We start from the raw sequence: 12,070 nt of genomic DNA on the forward strand, positions 1-12,070 counted from the left end.
TGTTGTTTTTTTTCAGTTTTTTTATTTAGGTCCCAAAAAAACCATCATAATAACATTATATCAATAATATTAATACAGAAGTTGAAAAAAAAAAAATTGAGGAAAAAAAATAATAAAATTGCTTTTGTGTCCACAGCCTCAAAAGCGGAGTCGGGAAGGAAGTCTGTCTGCCCGTGCTCCGGGAAACTCAAAGTCTGTGTGTCTGTCTGTTGGGGGCGGGGCTCGGAGAGCTGGGCGTGGCTTCAAGCTCGCCTCCGTCACCAATCAGGAATGTAGGTTGGGGGGCGGTTCGAGGTAAAGAGCTGAGCGTCATCCGTCATTGCTGAGACATCTGAGACGGATGGACGGACGGACACGAAGAAGTAAAACAACGGTTAAATGGCCGCTCATTTGGCGAGCACCCCCGCTTCCATTTCCCGCCGCATACCTGCTGCGTCTGCGCCGGCGTGTGCGTGTCGGGCCCCCGGCTGGCCAGGCGGCTGAGGATGTTCCGCTCGGACATCTGCAGACGCACGGCCACCGGCGGGATGCGGGCGATGGTCGCCGGTAGCCGCGTCACGTCCGCCTTCATGTCGCTCAGCAGCTCCTCCAACTGCTTCAACACTGAAATAATAATAATAATAATGACATCAGCTACAAGTGAGTGCACGCCATTTCTGTTTACTCATTTGGTTATTTTTGATAACCGGTATGGTTAGGGCTCAACTCAACTTTATTAATAAAGCACTTTTAAACAAGCGTTGTTGTATACAAAGTGCTGTACCTGAAACAGAAAAATCGGTCGTTCAGTAAAGAATAGGATAAAAGAACAAAGCAAACATTTTAAGTGAATATATATTTTACTTCATCAGTAAAATATGAAGAAAAAGGCAAGTGAATAAATAAATCAATGTAATTAATCAAAATTCAATGAAATTTAAATTACACGCCATAATTACAAAATTATAATTGTAAAAAAATAATTGTAAAAATTGTAAAAAAAAAAAAACATTTGCACTTTTTATAAATTGTAAAATAGCTAATTTAATACATTTTGTTAATTTCAGTACACAAGCTGCATTCTGACTTCAAGTTTTTGCCAACATAAATAAATATATATAATCATAAATCAATTATTATAAATTCTGTTTGGTCCAAAAGGAAATACATTAACACTGTTTCAATTTTTTTTTTTTTTTTTTGTCTTAATATTTTTAAATGCTTAAACATGTTCTTTTTTTGTACCAAAAAAATAACTGTTTGAATAATCGTGATTTGTATTTTTTCCATTAAAAAAAAAATTGTCATTTTGGTGCCACGAAAGTGAACAAAAAGTAGCATTTTGATGCCACCTTGTGGCATCTCTGTGTCAAGGAACAGATTCATCTCGACGAAAAAACGTGCACTGCAGCAATCTTGTTGCCAGGCAACCATGTTTGACAACAAAGTGAATAGAGACAAATATATGTCACGAGCAAATGCTGAAACCAATCAAGGAGCATCATTTAGACAAAACAAGTGCTTTGCCGCAATTTTCAAGGAGCTACGTTGCAGTGAACTGAGGCGCTTCATTTCAACAAAATAGCACATGGTTGCCATTTTTGTCAAATGAACTACGCTGAAGTGAGTTGAGAGGTTCCATTTAGACAAAAAAAGTGCTTTGCTGCCACCAAGGAAGTATGTTGAGTGAATTGAAGAGTTTCATTTAGCCAAAACTAGTGGTTTGGTTCATTGCACCTTGCAAAGTGAACACATCACAATGAAAGGAAATATATCCCATGATGCCGTGGGTGACATAGTGCGCCCCCTCGCGAGCGAGTGACCAACCTTTGTGCAGGACGGCGTTGGCCGGCTTGTTGCCCGCCATGGACTCCTTGCTGAGGTGCTGGTGCGACTCGGCCAGACACTCCACCTCGCTGAAGCGCGTGTTGAGCGCCATGGACGGGTGCGACGGGTCCTCCGACATGTTGAGGTAGGCGGCGCGCCGCAGCTGCTCTTCGATCACCAGCGCCTGCTCCAGGAGCTGCGGCGGGACACAAAACTTGTTGGTCTCTCAAGGTGGAACAAGTGCCGGCAAATATTTGCCAATTCTTCCAAGGAATACAAATCCAACATTTTTTTATTTATTTTTAATCTTTTACTGCCAAGAAAAACAACCCAGAGAGTGCAAGCTGATTTCGAGCATTTTCACTCATATTTCAAGGCAAACAGAATATTATGCGCTATTAATACATAAACATGGTGGGTGGTACCATATGAAAGATGGCGTTCCATTCTTTCATTAGAAAAAAAAAAAAGTATGTTTCTACCTTATTCCCTTCTTGAGTAATCACCATTTGAAAAGAGATGCAATGTTGTCATCTGCTGGCCATAGACGTCAATTACCGTTTATGGTGGCCATACGCTGTGATTTTCTTAATCGTTATTAACCGGTTTTGGCAGCAAAAGAGTTCATGTACAAAGATAGGTGTGTTATCTGGTCATCCCAAAGTCACAACAAGCTGAGCAAAATAGAGGGGAAAAAACCTGTTCAATTAACCTGGTGAACAATACATATATTTTTTTTAGTTTAATAAAAACATATTTTATATTTCAGTGGAACAACGTTTAAAAAAAATAAATCAGTAACTTCATCTAATTTTTATTTTATTTTTTTTTAATTATGACTGGAAAATAAAGTGCAAATATTGTGGGAAAAAATGGAAAATTATTATTTCAAATTGTGCCAACACATGGTGGAATGTCATATCAATATATGCAAGAAAACGCATCTCATTTGTTAAACTGACCTGGTGAGAAACGTTTGGTGAGAAATGTTTTTCATTTTAAATGCTTGTATATTTCATAATAAACACGCAACGTGTCATGACAGGCAGAACAATTCAATGTGCTTTTTGAATCACTCAATATACTTTTTAAAATGTGCCTTTTGTAATTGTTGGTGTCGTCTGCATTTTTTATTTTTTATTTTTTGTCATATCAGTTGTGAAAGTGGGATGTGGTGGGCGTGGCTTACCTTAAACCTCCTGGCCAGAAACTTGTTCTTGATTTCCAGGAAGTTGCCGCGGTTCATCTCGCCTTTGAAAGGTTCGTTGAGGATGGCGAACTTGACGTCATTCTGGATGTCCTGCCAGCGAGCGTAGCCGTGTCTGAGGCTCGTCAAGGTCGACGACGGCAACATTGACAACAATTCAAATAGATGACGATCGTTAGACGACACACGGGGGAGGGGGAAAAGGATACTGGATGATTCCGGCCAGCAGCCAGTAGTCATGGCGACGGTGCCAAATCTCGTTGGTCTTCCTGGTGACGGTGGCGGCGCGTTCTTCGTTCTGCCACAGCGAGTGAAGTTCTGAACAGACGAGAGCGAACGGCGTTGAAGGAATGACATCGTCGCCCTTCAACGTGCGCGCGTGTGCGTACCCGTGAATCCGCCGTCGGCGATGTTGAACATGAAGCGAGTCTTGGCCTTCTTCTTCTCCTCCATGGCGGCGGCGACGGCGGCGGCGTCCTTGCTGCTGTCTCCGTTCTGCAGTTTGGCGGTCTCCTCGCCTTTGGGAGCATCCTTCTCGTCTTTGACGGCCGCTGATGGGAGGAGGAGGAGACGTTCACATGCCCGAAGAGAGATGACATCATCGCACCGACAGCCAATGAGGAGACGTTGCTACCTTTCGTGTCGTCAGCGGGCGGAGTCGTGTCCATCTTCTCAGATTTGTCTTCTGGGAAAACGACAAGAAAAGTTATTAGACATTTTTAATTTTCGTCTCGGTTTTAGGCCAGTTTCAATCACGCTTGTTAGTTTTTAGATAATCATAGTTTGTCAACCTCACCCCAGTTTTATTTAACTACAAATCTAGCATTTTAGTCTAAGAAAACATAATTTTGTCTAACTTTAGTCAACAAAAACTACCAATTTTAGTCAAGACATTCATTTTACCCCTGCAGATTTTTTGTCAGCAGATAATGAACATTTCGGATCTAAAAGTATTTCACATAAAACTTTCCTCTTTTTGATGAAAAACAACTTTAGCACACAATGACAGTGGCTACTATGGCTCCTTGCTACGCGCTAGTAAATGAGTCAGCATTAGTTAGTTAGCAGTCGGATTAGCACTGTTGGAACGTCAACGTTATAGCCGTTGAGTTAATGTTACATAACTATATATTTTTTTTATTTTACCTATACCTCCTGTCTGCCGCATGTTTATACATGTTGCACTTGCTAGCTGCAGATTTGAAAGGGGGTGTGTCACATGACAGTGTCAGTGACAGGATTTTACAAGATTATACCATTTTCGTCTCGTCTTTGTTTAAATGTCCATAGAATTTAGTCCAGTTTTTAAGTGAAGCACATTTTCGTCTCGTAGTCATTCGTCGACAAAAATGCATACTGCTTTTAGTCCCAGTTATTGTTTATTAGTAAGTGTTTTAATCTAGTCAAATTTTTGTCCGGTAAAAAATGTGTTTTGACGAAAATATGTTTGTTTAGGTTTCAGCGTACAAGCGAGTGCGATGAATCAAGTTCAGATTTGGATTGTTGGGAAAAACATGATCTTTTTTTTTTATTTTTTTTTACCTTTTGCGTCACAGTCTTGACTTTTGGACTCAGCGCCGTCGCTTTTGGCCTCGGAAGGCGAGACCGAGTCGTCTCGGCCTTCGGGACTCTTCTTGTCGGCGTCTTTTGCGCCGTCGGCTTCCCCATTGGTCGCTTTGTCCGTTTCCATGGGCTCGTCAGCCTTCTTCTCTTCCACCGCGGGACTTTTGTTGTCGTCGTCGTCAGGGATGGAGATGACCTGCGGAAGGACGAAGACTCAAGTGAACACTTTGAGGACTTTTTTTGCCATCTGGCTGATTTTGTCGTTCTCAACGATTGCGTGCCATCACCTCGCTGGCGTTTTTGGTGGCCTCTTTGCCATTCTTGTCCACCTCGCCATCTTTTTTCACGTCTTTGTCTCCGTCCCTGACGGTCTCGTCACTTTTTGACTCCTCAACTGAAAGAGGGGAAAAGGCGGTGGCAGAAACACGTTTGATTGAAACGCTCGAAAAGTATTGATTGGTATCTTTAAAAAAAAAAAAAAAAAAAAAATGTCAAATTGGCGTGCGTCACCTGGAGCGGGCGTGTTGGGCTGCGTGTCGGCGGGCGTTCCCGTGGACGGCGTTTTCCCCGGCGAGTCGGGCTGAGCCGCCCGCTTGTTCTCCTCCAGCTCGGCCATCCACGGCAGCGACCACTGGCCGTTGACGTGCTCGAACTCCTGAACCTGCCGACGACACGACCACACGTGTTGGACGAGCGCCAGCAAACACGGACGGCCGCGGAGACCCGCGCGCGTTACCTTCTTGCGGATGAGAGACATGACGCCGATGCGGGTTAGCACGTGTTGCCGCGACAAGCCTTCCCTGGGGACGCCGTCCGCGAAGGTCTCGGCGCCATCGGCGCCGGGCTCGCAGAGGTGCCGCATGAAAAGAGACACGTACGCCCTGAGAACAGAAAATAAAAGGGAAATAAATAAAATATTTGCATCTCCTAGACTTGAATTTTGACAGCGCACGGCTGAGCAGACTGACTTGAACTCTTTCTCAGATTTCCCTCGCAGGTCTCGGACCAGCCACTGCGTGGTAAAGGCGTCCTGGGGTGGCATGCCGTAACGCATGACGGCGTTCAGGAAGGCCTTCCTCTGCCGCGAGTTGAAGCCCAGCACCTGTGCCACATTTCAACTTGCCGGTCAGACTAGGAGTGTGACGATATATCGACATCGTGATAAATCGTGATACTTTGTCCCCTGATATATTATCGATACGCCTACGCAAGTATCACAATATTCGTAGTGAATATACAGCCACTAGAACGACTCCATTGTTGATTACTTCTGGAGCAATTGCTTGGCGGGCCACTCATGCGAAGATGACTCATGAGCTTAGTTTTTATTCTTATTCTTATTGTTATTATTAAGTATTTTATTATATTTTCTTATATCAAGTATTTCTATTATATTTATTTATATTTTTTTATTTATTTAATTCCTATTTATTATTATTTCTTTATTATTACTTATTTTGTTTATATTATTATTGTATGATTAATTTTATCGTGGATTTATGACCTGAGCAATATATCAATAATCGTGGTATCGTCATATCGTGAGATAATCATTATCGTGAGCCTTGTATTACATCGTATCGTATCGTGAGGTACCCTAGGTCAGACGCTTAAAGTTCATTTCCATGAATGCAGATAAACGATACCTTAGAATAGGACTGGTGTTGGCACCAATACCTGCTATCTGTAGTCACCCATCATAGTCAGGATGATACTACCTCTGCCTCAATTTGAGCCAGGAAAAACCCTGAGAAGGGGGCGACTGAATTATTATTATTTTTTTTAATTAATTTTTTTTTTTTGAGGCCGATGCAGATTTTTGGTGGAAAAATTACATAATGCATGAAATAACATTACAAGGTACAGCGAGACAGCTAGCAAGCAAGGAGGCCGCTCACCTCAATGTTGCCTCCCACCCTGGCCAGCAGGGGGGGTAGCGGCTTGTCTTTTTCATTCCTCAGGCCCTTCCTGCTAGGTCTGCGTGAATTGGCTGCATGTGACAGATGGATGGACAAGATGAAACACAACATGTGTATACAAATTGTAAAAACGTATCTTTCTGGCTGAGCAGATGTAAAAGGAAAGAAAAAGCGTGTTGCATGCATTTCATTTGCATTACGTGCGTGTCTGCGTCTGATCTATGATCATGTACATTGCGGACACGTGGAGCCCATTCTTACCTTCCGATCGCTCGTCAAAGTCCTCGTCTCCCTCCTCGGACGCCACCGAGTAATCTGACTGGCCGTCAGACTGGTCGTCCTGCCAATCGGCTGAGGAAGCACAATTTAAAAAAAAAAACAAAAAAAAAAACAAAGAAAGAAAGAAGAAGAATGCGTTTTAAACGGGCGGTTGTCGGGACGTATGAAGAAGGCGGCGGACGTCGGCGTAATCACCTCTGTCCTCCTGCGAGCCGTCGTTGTAGTTGACCTGCTTGCGGATGCGCTTGCCTTTGCCCAGGTTGCGGGCCAAGTCCTCCTGCTGCTGCTCATAATGATGGCGCAGCAACTTCTCCCAGTAGTCTGGGTCCACACTCTCCTCCTGCTTGATGATCTCACGCTGAACCTCCTCCTCCTAGGGTGGGGTAAATGGACTCAGCTTATCGGCGCTCTCTTTCTACACCGTATGGTGCTCAAAAAAGAAAAAACTACACGTAACAATAACACTTGTGTCTATGAGTGTGATGATATATCGTTATCGCAATACTTTGTCTCATGATAGATTCATACGCCTACGCAAGTATCGTGATATTTGTAGTTAATATACAGCTCCTATAACGGCTCCATTATTCATGGCTTATTGAGCAATTACTTGGTAGGCCACAAGGGGGATCGCCTCATAAGAGTGGCGGGGAAATGGACAAGTCGTCACGAGAAGAAGACTCGATTATTATTATTGTTATTATTATTATTATTAAATTATATATTATATTTATTTATATTATATTTATTACTTATTTCTTTTATTTTTATTTATTTAGTTTATATTATTATTTTATGTTTCGTTTTATCGTGTATTTATGACCCGAGGCTTCAGGAGAAGAAGACTCATCAGCGCATTTTGACTTGTGACGTTTACCTGTCCAGGAACAGACTCCGTTTTGTAGAGTTTCTATGAAAAATGTGTATTATGTCTTCAATTTTAACTTTTTAAAACATATTATATGATTTGACTTTTTGAAGCACACGTCTGAGGAATAAATTGGAGTTCATATTTAAGTAATTTTATTTACTTTTGCAATGTTACACAAAAAAAAATATGTTAGTTTATAAAATTAAACTATTGACTGTGCGACATGTAGGACAATGATGTTTAAGACAAATTTGTTCACAGAAAGTTTTCTCTGTTAAGATAATTGCATTTGTTAAAAAAAAAAAAAAAAAAGTACTCACTGTGAAGAAGAAAAACAGTTTTAATATTGTGTTTCAGTGATGTTCCAAAAATAAACTATTTTGTCATTGAAAAAACAATTTATGTCTTGAGTCGTTTTATCGTATATTATCGTGGATTTATTACCTCACCAATATATCAATAATCGCGGTATTAACATATGGTGAGATGATCGTTATCGTGAGCCTTGTATCACATAAGGTATCGTGAGGTTCCCACCACTACTTGCGTTGCTCACTCACCTCCTCATCCTCGTCTTTAACCACATACTGCGCCACCTTGAAGGAGCTGAGGTACTCGTTCATGCTCTGCAGCTCCGTGTCATCTGTGGCGTCCTGGTTTCTGTCCAGCAGCCGGTCGATGGCCTTGTCGTCGTAGTGGATGACGCTGCTGTCCTCCTCCTTGTTCTCACCTGAAAACAGGCAAGCATGCGCACGCACAAAATTAAGCTATTTGCTGGCTCAGCAATGGTGTTTTGATTTTTTTCTTCTGTGGAATCGCACCCTCGCCCTCGTCTTTGAAGAGCTCCTCTGTTCCGAACTTGAGAATGTCGTCCAGCTCCTGCTTGGACATGGAGCCCGTCTTGGAGCCGAGGCCGGGTCGGACGACCAGGTGGGTGAGCATCATTTTCTTCTTGGCCACCTGGCAGGAAAAGGGAGGAGGCAAGAGTCTTGAGCCGACGGGCCCGACGTGACGGGAAGGCGCGTGTTCGTCCTTACCTGCGTGATTCTCTCCTCCACCGAGGCCTTGGTGACAAAACGGTAGATCATCACTTTTTTGTTCTGGCCGATTCGATGAGCTCTGCTGAAAGCCTGCAATCGCACCAAGACAAAGCTCAAATTAAGAAGGAATCACAGGAAATACACAAGACAAAACTAGAAAGGTTTCACAGGAATGAAGTTTGTTTATTGAACATATAAACATAACATATAAACATAAACAGATAGCAAATAAAAATTTAAAGAAAGAAGAAGAAATTATTAATTATAATTATTATCTGAACACAAATATACAGAACCAACAAATTCATTGTTAAATTAAAACACAAGGAAATTTTATGATCTAATTGAGTTTAAAATAGCTCAAATAACGTACAAGGTACACAACAACCTACTTTGCACACAATATTCAGAAGCGGTTTGAAATCAGAGATAGTGACTATGATTTAAGGGGTCTATTAAAAAAATTCTAAATAATAAATATTAAACAAATGTGTGTTTAAATTATAAGTGTAAATTTGGAATTAACCTGAAAAAAGGTGTGAATCACTGGTGTATTAAAAAAAGGATGCATAAAAAAGTACAGCAACAATATTTAAATAAATCAGGAATAAGTCAGTACAAATGTAGACAATCGAGTGCAATTAAAAATGCACGCGTAAGCTTTTGTGCTGATTTATATATTTGTAAAAATGTTAGCTTAGCTAAATACGATACTATTGGCATATCAATGCGCGTATAAGTGCAGCTGTTTGTATGTGCAAGTTAATGTTTATATTTGTCAGGATGGAGACATAGTAGCCAGCCACTTGTTGAAAACTGTAATTGTGTGTCAAGTTGTTTTTCCCCCATCAAAAAGATTAGAGAAAATTGTATGTGAAATACTTTGAGATCAGAAATTTTCAACATAATCTACTGACAAAAAAAATATACAAGGGTAAAATAATTGTCCTGACTAAAACTAGGCTAAAATGTTGACAGTTTTTGTAGACTAAAACTAGACGAATAAAGTTATGTGTTCTTGGACTAAAATGCTCGATTTATAGTTAACTAAAAATAGACTAAATAAAAACGGGATTAGGTTGACTTCCTATGATTAAAAACTAACAAGCGTGATTGAAACTGGACTAAAACTGAGACGACATTTAAAAATGGCGGATAAGATTAACACGAAAACAAACAAACAGGAAGTGAACCCTACCAAATGAGCTAAAACAGGAAGTGAGGACTGATAAGAAGCCAAATTTTTTCTGGATTTTGCCGTACTTGGATGTCATTGTGAGGATTCCAGTCCGAGTCGTAGATGATGACTGTGTCGGCGGTGGCCAGATTGATGCCCAGCCCTCCGGCCCTCGTGGACAGCAGGAAGGCAAACTGCGGAGCGCCGGGAGCTGCGCAGTCCAACAACATGGCGTCGATCACAAGGGTCCAGTCGATACAAGGTTGAGGGGAAATTTAAAAAAAAAGAAAAAAGAAAGAAAATCAGGTGACGCTTCCTACCGTTGAAGCGGTCGATGGCTTCCTGTCTCATCCCTCCCGTGATGCTGCCGTCGATACGCTCATACTTGTAGCCCTCGTTCTCCAGGAAGTCCTCTAAGAGGTCCAACATCTTGGTCATCTGAAGGGAAACAAAAAACACAGGAAGCAGATGCTTTGAATGAATTTGTGCGAATGCCGCTACAACGGCACAGAAGTGACCGCCAATCAGAAGGCCAGATGAAATCATCCGTCCCACAGTACCAATCGAAAAGTTCTGTCGGTTTCCTGGCTGCCGCGCAACCGACCGACCGACGTCTCACCTGAGAGAAGATGAGCACTCTGTGTCCTCCATCCTTCAGCTTCCTCATCATCTTCTGCAGCAGCATCAGCTTGCCGGCCGCCTTGATGAGCGAGCTGCCGTCGTACATCCCGTTGGGCAACTTGGGAGCTTCCTGTTTACAAAAAGGCCACCAACGTTAACCACTCAATCAGAGATCACTCTTGCCCTGGACCCTGGACACGTACCATTGCGGCGCCGGGGAAGAGGAAGGGGTGGTTGCAGCACTTCTTCAGGTCCATGACCACGTTTAGCAGTGAAACCTGGTTGCCGCCTCCTTTGGTGTTGAGAGCTTCAAAGTTCCTGGTCAGGATGAACTTGTAGTACTTCCTGTGGATACAACACACATTGAAATGTTTTAAAGGCTTGGAAAACTCATTTACTGCAAATGACGCACTGTATTTGTTCAAATAAAACATTCAAATGTACTAGTGCAATTTATTATTTAATAAAAACGCCTGCTTTTCTTAAAATAATTTTGACATATTTAAAGGGATTTTTTTTTCTTTTAAGATAATAATTTAAGATATTTGACTCATTGAGATATTTTCAGCAGTAAAAAGTGAATGTTTTGTCCAGAATGTATTAAAAATACATGAAAAATACTGAAGTTACCAAATTCATTCTGGATAAAATATTAACTTTTTGCCGCTGAAAATGGCTCAATGAGTCAAGTATCTCTTTAACATTCATTTGTATTTGACATTTTATTAAACTTATCATTATGCTGAAATTCACCTTTTCATCAGTTTCGAATTTAAAATTTTTGGGGAAAACAAAATTTTAAAAAAAGAAAAATGGGGACGGGGAAGAATTATTTACTACAAATAATGAAACTTATTTGTTACATTAATCTGGTGATTGTGAACAATAGTTACATTTTTAAAAGCAAATTTGAAAATGTATCGGCTGACTGAAAAATAAATAAATAAATAAATAAACTAAAATTTTACTAAGCTTTTGGGGGAAAAAAAAATGGATGACTAAATTAAAAACACAAAATATAAATAAATAAAATAAATTGACCAAAAAATAATCATGGAACAAGTGGAAAAATGTGACCGTTATTTTCTTGATCCATTGCAAGAAATGATCCATTTCCACAACTGATTGGTTTACTTCGAATAATGCACTTTTCGTCATCCATCTATGCCAGCCACATATAGTGACAGTGAGCCATTGCACGCTCTCCCTCATGATGGCAAAAAGTACAATAAGGATGTTTATTGCCATTCATACAACAGAATAACGGCTTTACTCTGAAAATAGCTTTCAACTAATCAGGCCAAGTACCTCCAAAGGGGATCATCAATATTTCAACGTAGATCCTTTTTGTGACATTTAAAACATTGTTTTGGTGGATGATTGGCGTGACTGACTTCTGTTGTGGGCTGAGCTCCACCCGCAGGATGAGCTCCGTCTTGGAGGGCATGTGCTTGAAGACGTCGGCCTTGAGCCTCCTGAGCATGTGCGGCCCCAGCATGTCGTGCAGCTTCTTGATCTGGTCCTCTTTGGCGATGTCGGCAAACTCCTCCAGGAAGCCCTCCAGGTTGCTGCCCATGCAAAATCCCT

General features: G+C 41.3%; 1 protein-coding gene across 3 annotated transcripts in view; it reads right to left on the bottom strand.

Annotated features, from left to right (window-relative positions):
- Positions 1-12,070, bottom strand: part of chd4a (chromodomain helicase DNA binding protein 4a) — a 27,545-nt gene continuing 15,475 nt past the window's right edge. For all 3 annotated transcript variants that reach the window (XM_077507980.1, XM_077507982.1, XM_077507981.1), the window contains 23 exons: positions 11,878-12,051; positions 10,687-10,828; positions 10,482-10,613; positions 10,183-10,300; positions 9,949-10,073; positions 8,683-8,775; positions 8,467-8,605; positions 8,206-8,375; positions 6,970-7,147; positions 6,757-6,846; positions 6,475-6,566; positions 5,545-5,678; positions 5,313-5,457; positions 5,087-5,237; positions 4,864-4,970; positions 4,556-4,772; positions 3,648-3,698; positions 3,403-3,564; positions 3,223-3,331; positions 2,996-3,128; positions 1,807-2,002; positions 428-603; positions 1-331 (listed from right to left, as the gene is read on the bottom strand). In XM_077507980.1, the coding sequence (XP_077364106.1) occupies positions 317-331; positions 428-603; positions 1,807-2,002; positions 2,996-3,128; positions 3,223-3,331; positions 3,403-3,564; positions 3,648-3,698; positions 4,556-4,772; positions 4,864-4,970; positions 5,087-5,237; positions 5,313-5,457; positions 5,545-5,678; positions 6,475-6,566; positions 6,757-6,846; positions 6,970-7,147; positions 8,206-8,375; positions 8,467-8,605; positions 8,683-8,775; positions 9,949-10,073; positions 10,183-10,300; positions 10,482-10,613; positions 10,687-10,828; positions 11,878-12,051 (3,049 nt within the window). In that variant the 3' untranslated portion in view covers positions 1-316. The remainder of the gene's footprint in view (positions 332-427; positions 604-1,806; positions 2,003-2,995; positions 3,129-3,222; positions 3,332-3,402; positions 3,565-3,647; positions 3,699-4,555; positions 4,773-4,863; positions 4,971-5,086; positions 5,238-5,312; positions 5,458-5,544; positions 5,679-6,474; positions 6,567-6,756; positions 6,847-6,969; positions 7,148-8,205; positions 8,376-8,466; positions 8,606-8,682; positions 8,776-9,948; positions 10,074-10,182; positions 10,301-10,481; positions 10,614-10,686; positions 10,829-11,877; positions 12,052-12,070) is intronic.

The sequence above is a fragment of the Festucalex cinctus genome, chromosome 19 (genome assembly GCF_051991245.1).
Source record: "Festucalex cinctus isolate MCC-2025b chromosome 19, RoL_Fcin_1.0, whole genome shotgun sequence".
Taxonomy (NCBI): Eukaryota; Metazoa; Chordata; class Actinopteri; order Syngnathiformes; family Syngnathidae; genus Festucalex; species Festucalex cinctus.